The sequence below is a fragment of the Stegodyphus dumicola genome, chromosome 11 (assembly GCF_044657685.1).
Source record: "Stegodyphus dumicola isolate Sdum_Otavi_A_Nest chromosome 11, ASM4465768v1".
NCBI lineage: Eukaryota > Metazoa > Arthropoda > Arachnida > Araneae > Eresidae > Stegodyphus > Stegodyphus dumicola.
The window spans coordinates 158,179,895-158,194,193 of NC_140778.1; the positions used below are offsets into that span (position 1 = coordinate 158,179,895).

Here is a 14,299-nt window from a genome sequence, read left to right on the forward strand (position 1 = left end):
AAAATCATCCAATATACCTGTATATATGATTAGGTTTGAGGGCCATAGCATTCGTCTTATTATATACAGCTTGATACCATATTTATGGCATTTGTATATATTGTCTGAAAATAAGTCATCCATGCCACAATATTTATTCATCTAAACGAAGGCTCTCCAAACGTTTTAGCCCTTGGGCCATATTCGAGGGCCAAGATTCAGTTAATTCATCATACCACGGCGATGCAATTATGATGAACAACATACATGTTTTGACTTTAGTTAATCTGCATGCAATAGTTGTAGAATTCCCAACAATTTAAAAGTTGTTTAAGTGCTACTAAGCCTAATGAAGCCACCATTTATTTACATTTTAAACTCTTTGTTTGAATTTGTTTTGAGTTTTTATGCATTTTTGCCTTGTCGCGAAGTGAGAACTGAATTGATCGAATAAGAAGTATATCTCTAATTAAATTTGAGGAAATAAGTTTAAATGAAGTGTGACAGAAAATGTGTGTAATTTAAACTATGTATGAAGAGGTCGTGCATGTTCACATGATTTTATTTTTATATAGAGTGTTATAGTATTTCACTCATTGTAAATTTAGAAACAGTTGTATAATGTTTATGATATGTTTTATAAAGAACGCGCATGATAGGCTACGCATGTCTAGATTGACTGTTATATAAAACAGTTAATGTGTATGTTATTTGTTACTTGAAATTTTATAACATTATTTTAACACTCTACTGACCGCTAGCAGTTCAACAGCATATGCACGCCCGACCGGCCGCTCAGCCGCAGATTCTTACTACCATCACTTTTGTCACCACTATCACTTTCTGAATAACTGTCAGGATAATCTGATAAATCATCTAAATAAAACTCTGTAGTACCATTTTTTTTGCTCATCATGAACCATAATTTTTTTTTTAGTGGTGTGAAAATGTGGGAATTTACGAAGCAACGCACTTGACGCAAGTGAGCAATGTACCTCAATTCTAATAATAAAATGCAGATGATATAGGAAATGGCAATTGTTTATCGCCATGGCTGCTGATTGATAGGCTATTTTTAAGTAGCCCTGAGAAAAAAATGATTAAAAGGCTATCGGTCAGTAGGCGTTGGTGAAAAAAGCCGATTAATATGCTACCGGTCAGTAGGCGTTGGCGGAAAAAAGCCGATTAACAGGCTATTAGTCAACAGGTGTTGGTGATAAAAAGGCGATCGATCAGTAGGTGTTGATGATAAAAAGCCGATTAATACGCGATCGGTCCTTAAAGTGTTAAAGAAACCCCTGGTGGGCTGGATCATTAGCACTCGCGAGCCAGATTTGCTCCTTGGGCCGTAGTTTAAAGACTCCTGATCTAATCTAATCGCTCTTTCTGGGTAATATATTTCAGATAATCATGCATTGGACAAATTCGCAATACTGCTGATTTGATATAGTTGATCTTTTGGGGGTTCAGCATTCTGATTTGCGATTTTTGCAGAGTGCAGTGCAGTAATAACAAAAGCTCATTCTTGTTCACATTATCTGAGAATATCTGCAAGCCAAACTGTATATCTGTTTCCCAGTAATCTTGCATATGTTTCATTCATTTGGTTCCCATATCTAAAATTAATACCACAAATGCCAATTGTTAATTTTTTGTGGTGTCCTTCCAAGCATTAGTTTGGGAATGTTCCTTTTTTTATAACAACAAAGTTCTGCACGAGCATTTTCATTAGTTTTAGCAACTTTTTCATTCAATATAGTATTGATAAAAAACTGGCTAACATAGTCTGTAGGACCTGAAATAGGTCATAGCAAACTCAAATTTTGTGATAGGAAATAGTATTGCGTATGATGAGTCATTTTTCCAAATTATGTTTTCTACCATACCAAAATCATGGTGTTGACATGTCATCCCTTACAACTAAAATCACTTGGGCAATTGTCTGATGTCTCAGCCCCAAAATGTGCTGTTTCATGAGCTATTAGAAGGGGCTTTTTATTTTGCACGTTTCTTTTGAAGGGCCTTCAAAATTATTCCCTACAACTAATATTATAAAGTTATTTTTTCAATAAGCACTTAATTCGAAACCACAGGCATTTACAACTAGTTTCCAACCTTCACTTCATGCCAATACCGGCATACCTATTCAAAACAAAATGTTGATTTAACTGGAGAATAAAAAATGAGGCGTTGCCTTAACCTGTGCTAGCCCATGACGGGTGCCTCATATATTGTGTCACATCATGTGCCATCTCTTCAGCAATAGTTTCACATCACATGATGATGAGCGAATATGTTTATTTCTCTATAGCATTAAAATTTCCATTTTTTTAACTCTTTCTTCACTTTATCTCATATAGCTATGAGTATTTTTCTTGAATGTAAATTACTATTACTTTCTTTTGTTTTAACTGGATTTTGTATTCTCTCTTTAAACAACCTAATTCTCCATCCTAATCTTTGTATTCCCCCAGTAAGTTTTCAGTGTAAACAGACATTACTTTTCACACAATGCAGGCAATATTTCAATCATAATGCAGAATGTACTTCTTTGTGTGTAACTTAGAATTCTGCAACATAATTATTATATTTTTTCATTTTTCTATATTAGCAGTTAGAATAACTTTTCTTATAGTATCCATTTTATTCCCAGAGAATGTAACTAATTTTTTTTTAAATTTCATACTTCTATGTCAGAATGTCCTGCATTTTCTGTTTCTTATTAGAAATAGTAGTGCACATTGGCTTAGTGTTTAAATGCAAATTATTTTTATTTACATCAAGAGTACATGTCTGTTCTTTTATATCTGAAATAATGCTTAATATTTCTATATAAAATCTTTTACTTCAGATCAGAATTGTAATTTAGGAATTTAATTTGTTTCTCATTTTTGTTTTCATTGATAGCATGTTTATTATTATTATTATTATTATTATTATTATTGTTATTATTATGTAGCTTTTGCACTGGTTCGCAAAATCATTTTCCTTTTAACCCTTTGCAGTCATATGTCCACTCTCAGCCACCGCAGCCTTTTTACTGTTCTGGTTGTGTGTCTGCTCTCAGCCACCACAGCAAGGAACTGTACTAATCGTATACTGTATGCATTCATGTATCAGTTTACACTTTTCCTATATTAACATCCAATGCCTAAAGAACCTATTCATTATTCACGAACCAGTACGGTGCTCCATCGATTGGAGATAATGTAATGTAATCTAAACAAAAGTTGTGACCCAGTGCTCGCCATGCAAGACGCAGTGGCAAGTCAGTGGTCTTTTGAACGTAATGAAATTGACAACGTTTGATGATACCTTGCAGAATTCTAAAGAATATTTTATTATAAATTGTATTTAACAGTAATTAGACATTCTCTCTTCTTAAAAAGTATTCCAAAATAATTCCCCAAAATGGCAAAAAGAAAGTTACCGCAAGAAGTGTTCGGTGAAACTGACAATAGCGATGAAGAGTTTTATTTTGGCCTCTTCAATACTGACTCTGATAGAGAAAGTGATAACGATTGCAGTGACTCTGATAGTGACATAGTTCCCGTGAAGCGACGAGTAAGGCAGTTAACAATATCTAGCGACAGTGAAACAGAAGAAAATGATGAGAATAGTAATATAAATGAATTTAGTACTTGGAGAAACTTTACGTACACAGATCAGCCACAATGAAAAACTAATTTTTTGACAGGATCGAAGAAAAATATCACACGAAGGAGAATTATAAAACATAATTTTTATACAAAAACATATCACTAGATGAGTGTATTGAATAAAGATATATCTAAAGTTCACAAAAGAATTACTAAATCTTGTTTATCCATCATGAACTTGCATATTATGTATCCCTGCTCTATTGACGGACCAACCAGTACAATACCCATCTCCAAATTTAATCCGACCACAAAGGGTTTAATGTTTCATATTTCCATTTTTGATATTCGTGAAATGTTTCACATTGTTTCATATTTCCATTTTTGATATTCCTGAAATGTTTCACATTGTTTTATATTTCCATTTTTGATATTCGTGAAATGTTTCACGTTGTTTCATCTTTCCATTTTTGATATTCGGGAAATGTTTCACATTTGTGAAACAAAACTATTGTCCTTTCCCTTGTTCATTATTTAGCCCTTTAATTTATTCTCATGTTTACGTAGTTTCTTTTGCTTTATTTTTATAATACAGTACAAAGTCTGTAATCTGGACTCATTGGGACTTCGGCGATTCCGGATTAGGGGTTTTTCCGGACTAAAGATCATAAATTTAAATCTGGTAAGATGGCATGCAGAAATTATACAATTAAAAATATGAAACCGTAATTTATGAAATAAAGAGCAATTATGATCTAAAGGGTATCAAATTTTACAAAAAAAAAAAGCTTAATATTTGTTTGTTTACTTTATTAAACATTTCTTTCAATGCGCGCATATGTAAAGCATACATTATATACATGCATAATGTATGCGCATTCTTTTCGCGCATGCGTAAAGTTTGTGGCTTTGAGGTCCAGATTATAGATCATTCCGGATAATGGACGTCCGGATTAAGGACTTTGTACTGTAGTATCTTCATCTTTTAGTATTTTCATTTGATGTATGCTCATTTTTGCAGATCTGCATATACAGTACACAGTTCTTAATCCGGACTTGTCGGAACTTTGGCAATTCCGGTTTAGGGGTTTTTCTGGATTATAGATCATCAGTTTAAATCTGGTAAAATGGCATGCAGAAATTATAAAATAAAAAATATGAAACTGTAATTTATGAAATAAAGAGAAATTATGATCTAAAGGGTATCAGAATTTACCCAAAAAAACTTAATATTTATTTCTTTACTTTATTAAACATTTCTTTTAATGTAAGTTGTTTAAGTTGCTTCGTTTTATGTGCTAATACTTTCTCTTTAATTCTATAAACAGACATAATTTCTTGTTCAGTTACAAAGTTCCACTGTTCAAGTACAAGAATTGCTGTGCCGAGAATACCGACTAACTTGTCAATCGAAATTTTTTCGTTTTCACTAACCTCTCAGTCTCTTTCGTCATGCCTTTATACCTTTTTTGTTTGATAGACATCAAAACATGCTTTCACTTTGTAGATCCTTTAGCAGCTCCAGAATCAGAAACTCTTTTTGACATAATCGAAAGTTCAAGCTTACTTTTTATAAAATTGCTCTAACAGTCTGCAAAAAATAATAAGCCGGATCCAATTAGAAAATTAAAGAACAACACAATCTGCAACATTAACTGAAAAGATAATTAGATAACTTTAGCCTAGCTTATACCGTCCATTATACATTAAACGTGCATGCGTAAAGGTACAGTTACATGCGTAAAGGTATTATGCACGTGCGTAAGCGCTATGCATGCGCAGAAAGTTTGTAGCTTTGAAGTCTGGATTATAGATCATTCCGGATATGGACGTCCAGATTAAAGACTTTGTACTGTATTACCTTTTCCTAATGCTAATTGAGTTTCATGTAATACTCTTGCTTTCAGTACGCAGTCTCTTAACACCACATAATTTTGTAATTATCAGTTAATTATGCAAATTCACATGATCTAGCTTGAGTTATGTAATTTTCTATGATTTTTTATATGCTTTGATTTCTGGTAAAGAAAAAATGTCTTTTATGTATACTGTTCTTATTAGGTTACAGTATTCTGTAAATTTTGTTTTAATTTTAGTTTCCTCTAATTTAGTTCTTTACAATCTTCTACATAATAATATAATTTATGTCTTAAGACTGAATTTGTATCGTACAAAAAAAGTAGTGTTACGAATTTGTATAATGCAGGTGTTCCCAAACGTTTTCAGTAAGTGGCGCACTAACAGTTTGGGTATTTTTTTTCACAACACCCTTAATTGCAATATTTCTATCATAATGATAATCACACACAGAATAAGAACACATACAAATAAAAGAAACCTTCAGTAACAAATTAGAAACTCAGTGTGACAGGTGAGCTTCTTGATGCCCGTACAGTTTTCCAAATCTTAGTTGGCTTCAAACAGCTATTCACACTTTTGGCTCCACATTGATTTTCAAGCACTATTTCATCTTTATTAGAGCGACAGCTGAAAACCAAGCTTCACACAGATAGGATGTTGCAAAGGGAATGAGGATCCTTAAAGCTTTAAAACTTAAAGTTACATTCTAAATTTTGATTTTAATCCAAAACTTCTAATTAAACTATCTTATTTTGATGAATGAAAAAGATCTTGAATCAACATAATTTTCTCTGCATTATCTTCTGGAAAGTATTTTGCAAACCAGTCAGTAAACTTTGAAAGGTGTTCCATGAAAAAAGACAGCAATTTCTGTAGAATGTGAAGTTTATTAAAAGTTGTGTATTGGTACAATGTAGGAAAACAATCTTCACCACTATCGTCATTCACTTTTTTATTCACAACTCCAGCTTTTTCCTAAACACTGAAATCTTTTTTACAAATTTCAAGATGTGCATACATGGCCCTATAAGGACAAATTCAAGAATTTAGTTTGTGAAAAATGACGCTTAATATGCTAGTGTCAGCAAAATGTCTGGTTCGACAAAATTCTTATTGATCGCATGAGCTTCCTCTTGCAGTGAAATTCTTGATGCCATCTGAAGGCACAAGACTGTGTGTTTATCATGCTTAAGCCATCATGAATGCAATATAGCATAGCCGTGTGTTCAGCTTCCATATCCTTGTGTAGGTTTTTGAAAAAAATTGCTTTCAGCAGTCTAGTTCTTATGCAGTTTTGTACGTCTCTGACACATTCTAATGCCATACACAACTGAAGACTACGGAACTTCGATACAAAAAGCTCATAGTAAATAATGTAGTTCATCCACACAGCATGCGATGTTTCATTGCAAATAAATACCTGTAGTCCTGCATAGTGGCCGTACATTAATTTATCACCATCAGTATATACATATAATGCATTTTTTTCCTATCTAAATCATTTTCCTTTATAAACTTGTCAAGCATTTTGAATAAGTCTTGAGCCTTTACACTTCTGATGATGCTCTTACAGAAGATCGTCAACATTATCATCCAGGAAGCATATCTAATGTATAAGATTTGCATCTTTAGTACTGTCCGGTAGCCTCATTTGATTGCAGAATGATTTCATTTTCTCTATCAACTAATCATTGAAATTTTGGGCTACAGATTGAATTCTTTGTACATATGATCTATACATTGAATTCTAATAGTGTTGTTGCTTACAACTAACTACCTTAGAAATGAGTTCCAGTACCATAATTTTAGCTATGTTGATAACAGCTCTTCTGTGATAATGTGCAGTTTTATGCACTTCATCACTGTGTGAGCTATTTCGAAAGACACTAGCTGTCAATTACTTAGAACTGGCACTTGTTTCATGAGTACACAGCCTTTTGTAAATTTTGCAACTTTCTACTACAAAAAAATGGGAGATTTGTCGACTAAGTAAGGATGAAGTGGAATGGTTTACTAAGTGGGAATGGTTTCAAAATTTTCCTTTAGCTTACTTGGCTGCATACATCTGTCATCGTTGTATTTTAATGCTGTTTTACATCTACTGAAGTAAAAGCAAACTCAAAGTAACTTTCCTTGTAGTTAAATGCTTTCGCCTCTTTTATTCTACGCCAGTTTCGAAGCCTTGTCACTCATACTTGAACAATCGTTATTATCTGCTTTCTTGTTTAATGAAAATCTTTTTATTTTGTGAAATATCAGTATGGATTCGTTGATTTATTGCAATATTTTATCGAAATCAACAGTTTTATTTTCGTAGATTGTACAACCTTCCCATCCTTTCGTGAGTTTGATACTGTTGGTTGCAAGTGGAAAAATGAAGCACTAACAGGTACCACTGCTGAGAAGCCAAATACTGCAGTCTTGTGACAGGAAGTAATAGGTGCAAAAATATATGAGAATGATCAAGTACAATTGATTATACAATTGATCACTACAATTGATCAAGTACAATATATGAGAATGATCAAGTACTGATTGAAAATATTCAAGAATCAGTAATTTATTTAAAAGTTAGAAATGGGAAGCAGACAGTGGCTAACATAGATCAGATTAAACCATACTATGACAGAAATAAGATGCAAATATTCAAAAATATTTTAACAGGAAGGACAAGAAAAAGCAGAGCATGTGAGGAACAGTGACAGAGAACAATTGACTTTGAAAATACGTGTTAAAAGACAGAGAACCAAAAATATGGAGGAACAGACAAAGAAAATAAAGACACAACCAAATTGGAGAAGGAACTAGAGGCTAAGAAAGCAACCAAAAAGAAAGAAATACAATTGGGCATGCAAACGACCAAAGGATGTTCAACATGTGCGAAAAGTCCCATCGCCAGGGCCGAACTATAGTAAGGAATTAACAATGATTGTTCTCTGCAACACGTGTCCAGCTGAACAACCTTCAACAATGCAGATCAGACCACAGAAATTCAGAGTTTGGGTTTGCCTGAAGTGCTGTAGAAAAGCCCAGTGAGAAATTCAATGCCGAAGAAGTGACCAATGGACACAGTATGTTCTCAACATTGAGGGAAGGGGCTGAGAGTCTGAGTCTTCCTTTTCTTGATGGCATCAAGAAAAGGAAAGCCCTGTTGGAGGAGGTGACTTCGCCCTGAAGGAGGTTCCAGGTACATTAAACCAGTGTGTATACCACTTGGCAGGAGTTCATGAATAAACAAATGTTGAAGTATAGAAAAATTAAAAGGCAAGTGGAAATTTAATTTATACTTACTAAGATTCAGTTTTATTTTGTCTAGAAGTACAAGAGCTACTAGTTTGTTTTTGAATTTTGCCTTAAGGTTATTTCAGTTGTTTAAGTGGCAGGAAGCTCCGAAGTTAAACTGCAATTATCCATACTTATTCTAATTTAGTTTAGAAACAAAAACAAATATGATAGACTGATATGAGGAAATCTGAATAAAAATACAAAGAAATTCTAACCAACTTGTGTAACTTGAAGTAAAGTGCAAGCTGAATTTTCTAATTTAATGTATTGTAAATATTTCATTTAATGCAGTATGTCTTATGTTTTGTATTGTAAATGTTAAAACTACTCTTAGATGTATATGCTCAAGTAAATTAAGACGTGCATAGTTATAGGAATTAAATTTGTATGGTATGAATGAGATGTTTAAATCAAAGCTAGCAAATTTTTGAGAATTTAAGTTACAAGCAAAGAAGCTAATTTTGTGCATAAGCTTAGGCTGTGCAGCCAACACTTGAATTTAAAGTACACTCTTGTTAGCATATTAAGTGCAGTTTTGAAAGTAAGATGTCTTTGAGGTCTAGTGAGTCCTATGAATTTAAAACGTGTAGGTTCTGGGTTAGGTGGTAGAGTTGTGGCACTTATACAAAAGACAGTGTCTTGATCTTTTCAGTACACTTTTTCTGGAGAGCAGTGGGAAAGAGAGTTTAATGATAGGATACATGAGTTGAATGAAGTTTGCATAAATTTAAATGAAATGTTTGAATAAGAAAGGTTTAAAAGAGATAATGTAAATTGAAGTAATATTCTATGCTTTTGAATATTTTTGCTAAAGACTTTTCCCTTTCCAGATATATATGGAAGGAGTTCAGCAGCTGAAATATTGCAATAGAAGAAATGTACGTAAGATCCAGCTCTTTGTCATGTAAATTTAAAATTAATTATTTTAGCTTAAATTCCACATTATAAGAATTTGGCTCTGAAGTATTTATAATTTAAGCTCATAACGAGATCCTTAAAGACATCTATTCTATGTACTTAAATTATGGCAGAGGAAAATGTATCTCATTTATTTTTTAACCAGTTATTTTATGCTAATAAATGTTCCTAACCTCTTAATTTCCATTTTCTTGCTAGGGCCCACCAGCGGCTGAGCGGTAAAGTCGCTAAACACTGGTAGTTCGGTCCGAGGTTCAAATCCCACAAACGGGCTGGCTGCATGGGTGTTTTCGTGGTTTTCCTCATGTGTAACGTGTATAGGAGCCAGTTTCCCTTACAAAGTCCTCCACGAAGGCATCCCTCCCTTAAGGCAGATAGCCCTCGAGTGCTTTGCTGTAATCTAATAAACCAAACCATTTTCTTGCTAGAATGTAAATTTCTAGCTTGTGTGATACTCGAATGAGGAAGAAAGAAGATAATGTTTTAAGGAACATTTTAGGAGGTGAAATCGGAACGTGTTCTGCCTGCTGAAAACCATGTTGCCAATTTGATTTCCTTGCAAGTAGTACTTATTTTGCGGCATCGCATTAGTCTCTTCATGCCGAACTTTAGTTCAGGGCCAACTTGCACCTTTCGTTAATTGTATAGCCATTAGGATAAATTATTTTTACTTAATTAAGTCAATTCATTATCTTTGATTTAAGCCATAACTGCGGGCTATGTTTTGTAAGCACATGAGCTGCTTTCTCTTAACTTTTATTTGAGTTAAATAAAGGTTCCGTTACACTCTTTCTCAGTCTCTGTGATGCCTTGCAAGACATAGTGATAATTGATGTAAAATCTTCAGACATTTCATACATTTTATATTTCCAAAGAATATGAAACATAAACTCCATTTTTTTTGGGGGGGGGGTAGAATTAAAAGGCAAAACTTGCAAAATAGTTGCTCAATAAGTTGAAACTTCTTGTAGAAAAATTGCAGTATGGCACTAATTTTTTTTTAAAGGCTAAAAATCTGTATTAAGATACACACACACACACACAAAAAAGTAGTTTGGTCATGAAAGTACTGTGAAATATTAATATAATATAGTAGCGTCTTCTTACCTGGTATACCATTAAGGGGAGGGGAAAGCATCAGTCAACAAAAAAAATTGCAAATTCAGATTGTAGTCTTGTTTCTTTTGTTGCTTCCGAGTCTACTGCACGAGTCCTGCTTGTCTATGCTATGAGTCGTGTTTGTTATTCATTGCCGCACAGTTTATAATTGTATGTGGATTGGTTTATCGTCTGTTATCCGTCTTTTACCATTATGTGTCTGTGTGTGTTGGGATTTATTCGACAAATGTTTTATTTAAAAGCTGAAATTTATGCAAGTATGGAAAGAATGGCGATCAAAGGAAACAAAAGTTGTTTTATCTATGAAATAGAAACTTGAATGAATCAAGAAGCTGGACAGGGAAGGAGAGGCAATGCATAAGGTAGCTGACAACTTTGGTGTTCAACAGATAACAGTAGGAGAGTGCAAAAGGAAACAGATTGAAACAGAAAAATGGTGTGCGTCAAGAGTTACAGAGTGTGCATTAACCCTCTGAGTGGCGCAGGATTTTAGATCCATCATGAAGATCGATATTTAAACAGCATTTTTTAATTGAGTTTGTACAATTACTTATTTTTGTCTGTATTTTCATAAACTTACATTCATTAAGATTTACATTATTAAAGAAAGTAAGAAAGCAAAATATCTTAAATTATAAGGTAATATATGCCAAGTAACAAAACTTCTGATGATCCGATAAAGCTGGCCATAATGCTCAGAGTGTTAAAGGAAAGAGTTGTTCACAAGCAAACGTGTGCCTATTTTACAGGAAAAAGCATTGTACTTTCATAATGATTTCAATGAAGAAGACTCAATTTCATAGCTAGTGTTGGTTGGCTCGAGTGATGAAGTCTGTCAAGTATTTGTAGTGAAAAACTATCATCGAATTTTGAAGAAATAGAAGCACTAGAATATTTCAGGAATTAATTGAAACTGATGACCTAACAGATGATCAGCTATTTTATGTAATGAACCAGGCTTGAATAACAAAATGTTACCTAGTGAATGTCTTGCAGCCAGAACTGAAACAGCAGCCTCTGGTTATAAGCGTAGTAAGAAAAGACTGATAATTTTCACTTGCTACGGGAAACCTCAAAATAGGCCTTGTTAATGCCACTCTGTTAAATAGCTAATCGTTTGTGCCATTAAAAGTGGTTATATTTGTATTGCTTAATATGGCAACACTATGTTACTTCGATAATGTAATTTACAAAAACTTGGGTTGTTCGGTTGTTTCGCTGCTTCATCGGAAGCAAAATTTGTAAGGTTAAATAAAAATATTTAAAATGTTAATGGTGTTTGTATTTTAAATTTATATTACAGTCCACTTGCAATTAACTCAACATATTTATGGTCCTGAAAAAACTGGTGGTATGCAAGAGAAAAGTAGGTGGTATGCAAAGAAGCAAAGTATTTTTAACTATAAAATTCAAAAATTAAAACCTCAAAATCCTGATTGAGTTTTTCTCGAAAACTCATAAATTTATGCAAGCTGAGCTTTGTTCAAGAGTGGTGATAGTAGTACTTTGTAGTGGTGGTACTAAAGGTTTTCAATTTTTGTTTAGGTGGTACATGTTAGTCAAAAGGTTGAGAACCACTGGACTAGATTCTAGGAGAAGGATATTTTGTTATGTTACGTTATACTCAGATGTTCTTTTTTAATGCAGTATCTATTCTCAGGTTGCACACTGAAATTTCTGCATACAAATTTCTGAAAGTCAACATTCACACTGTTTTCTGGTTATTGGTGGGTATAAACAACACCTCCTAGAACTAACTCAAGGCCACGGCGCGCAGTTCGTGACGTCACTGCAGTAGGGATACTTTCGTCCTCGCCAACTTTAAGGGCGCCTTCTTAAATGTCCATTTGACAGGCTTATAATTAAACTGAAATTTTTATATTTAATTCTCATCGTTTATAAATCTGGAAAATACCTTGCTTTCATTAGAATGTGAAGAACCGAGATTTTTATTTTTAGAATGTTTTCGATACGAATAACTAGAATTTTTAATTCCATTAAAAGTTATTACTGATTTTACCAAATTTAATCGCTGAGTAACTCTTGTTAACGAAAGAAACTTCACACTTAATGAATCGGAATTTTATTTGTACGCAATAATTAAACAGAAAGACAATTTAAGACATGAAGGCAGGATATAGATCCTAAAAAATTGAGATAAATTCTAACTGATTTAAATTGTGAAGCTATTTTACCTGGAATCATGTAGAAAACATAAAATCATTAGTTGAAAACAAATATAATTAATCAGAGATGTTTATTGGTCAAGAGTCGTATTAATTATACTTACAACAATTTATGCCTTGACTAATAAACATCTTTGATAAGTATAAGTAATATATCTTATTTTTAACATATGTTGCCGAATAATAATAAATACTCATGTTTGAAAAAAATAACGCTAAGCTTGCAACGATTTAAATAAGTTTTCATAATTATTTGAGACATTAGGTGCACAGAGAGAATTAAATATTATTTTGCATTTTAAATGGCAAATATCAAACCTCTGATAGAGGTCTGATATAGATATAAATAGCTAACGTCTGATCTTTACAGGAAAATTTTATAACATGGTTTAGCAGTATTATGTGGAAGGCAAATGTAACAAATCCTAAACTGGGATATTGAACACAACAAATGAAAAACACAATTATCATTGCATTATTACTGCCGAATAAAATGACTAAAATATAATGCCCTTAGGATGCACTAAATTATACATTACAATTCAAAATAATATATACAATTCGAAATACTCTAGATAATATGTATATGCTTATTTTCAATCAGTCAACTAAAAAGAGGAAGGATTGTTCCAATAGAGGAAAAGAAGAGAAAGAAGAAAATCATCGAAATTGTCTTTGCAGTCAATTCAGAATTATTCAAAACTGTCTGTATTTTTACACATGAAGTTTTTCGGCTTTAAACTGAGCATACATTATTCAATTTCATTAAAATTTGTAGCATAAAATAACATAGGTTAGGTTAAGTTATTTTAATTACGGCCAAGCCTCGAGGGCTATCTGCCTAAGGGAAGGGATGCCTTCGTTGAGGACTTTCTAAGGGAAACTGGCTCATATACACGTTACACATGGGGAAAAGCCCCGAAAACACCCATGCAGCCAGCCCGTTCGCGGGATTCGAACCTCGGACCGAACTACCAGTGTTCAGCGACTTAACCGCTCGGCCGCTGGTGGACCGCTAAAATAACATAAGTTAATGTTTCTTCACGACTAATAGAAAGAAAATCATACTTGTCTATTAATTGTATAAAGTGAAACAGGTAACTAGTTTTGAAGAATCATGTCTAATTAGATAGAAAAATCTTTTGTCAAATAAAGAGTTGCCAAAATTTAATTATTTACTTACAAAAAATATGAAACACTTGCATGCAAAGATTGTTATAATCGGATTTAATTATCTAAACTAGAATTAAATACAAGATTTTGTAAAACTTCATATTTAATTATTTACTTTATATTAAGTGAATTTTAAGAATATCAGGCATGAACTCACAAAAATTTAAATAGCATATTTTT

General features: G+C 33.0%; 1 protein-coding gene across 10 annotated transcripts in view; it reads left to right on the top strand.

Moving 5' to 3' along the window:
- The window catches only part of LOC118203005 (cation-independent mannose-6-phosphate receptor-like), a 58,143-nt gene that overhangs the window by 13,556 nt on the left and 30,288 nt on the right, over positions 1-14,299 (top strand). For 6 of the 10 annotated variants that reach the window (XR_015043768.1, XR_015043769.1, XM_085826157.1 and 3 more), the window contains exon 2: positions 9,554-9,601. Coding sequence is in view for 4 of the 10 variants with exons in the window: in XM_085826157.1 (XP_085682283.1) it covers positions 9,600-9,601 (2 nt within the window). In the remaining 6 variants the exon portion in view is untranslated. Of the gene's footprint in view, positions 1-9,553; positions 9,602-9,839; positions 10,433-14,299 lie in introns of those variants that run through there. The other 4 variants (XR_015043765.1, XR_015043767.1, XR_015043766.1 and 1 more) reach the window with 1 other exon arrangement.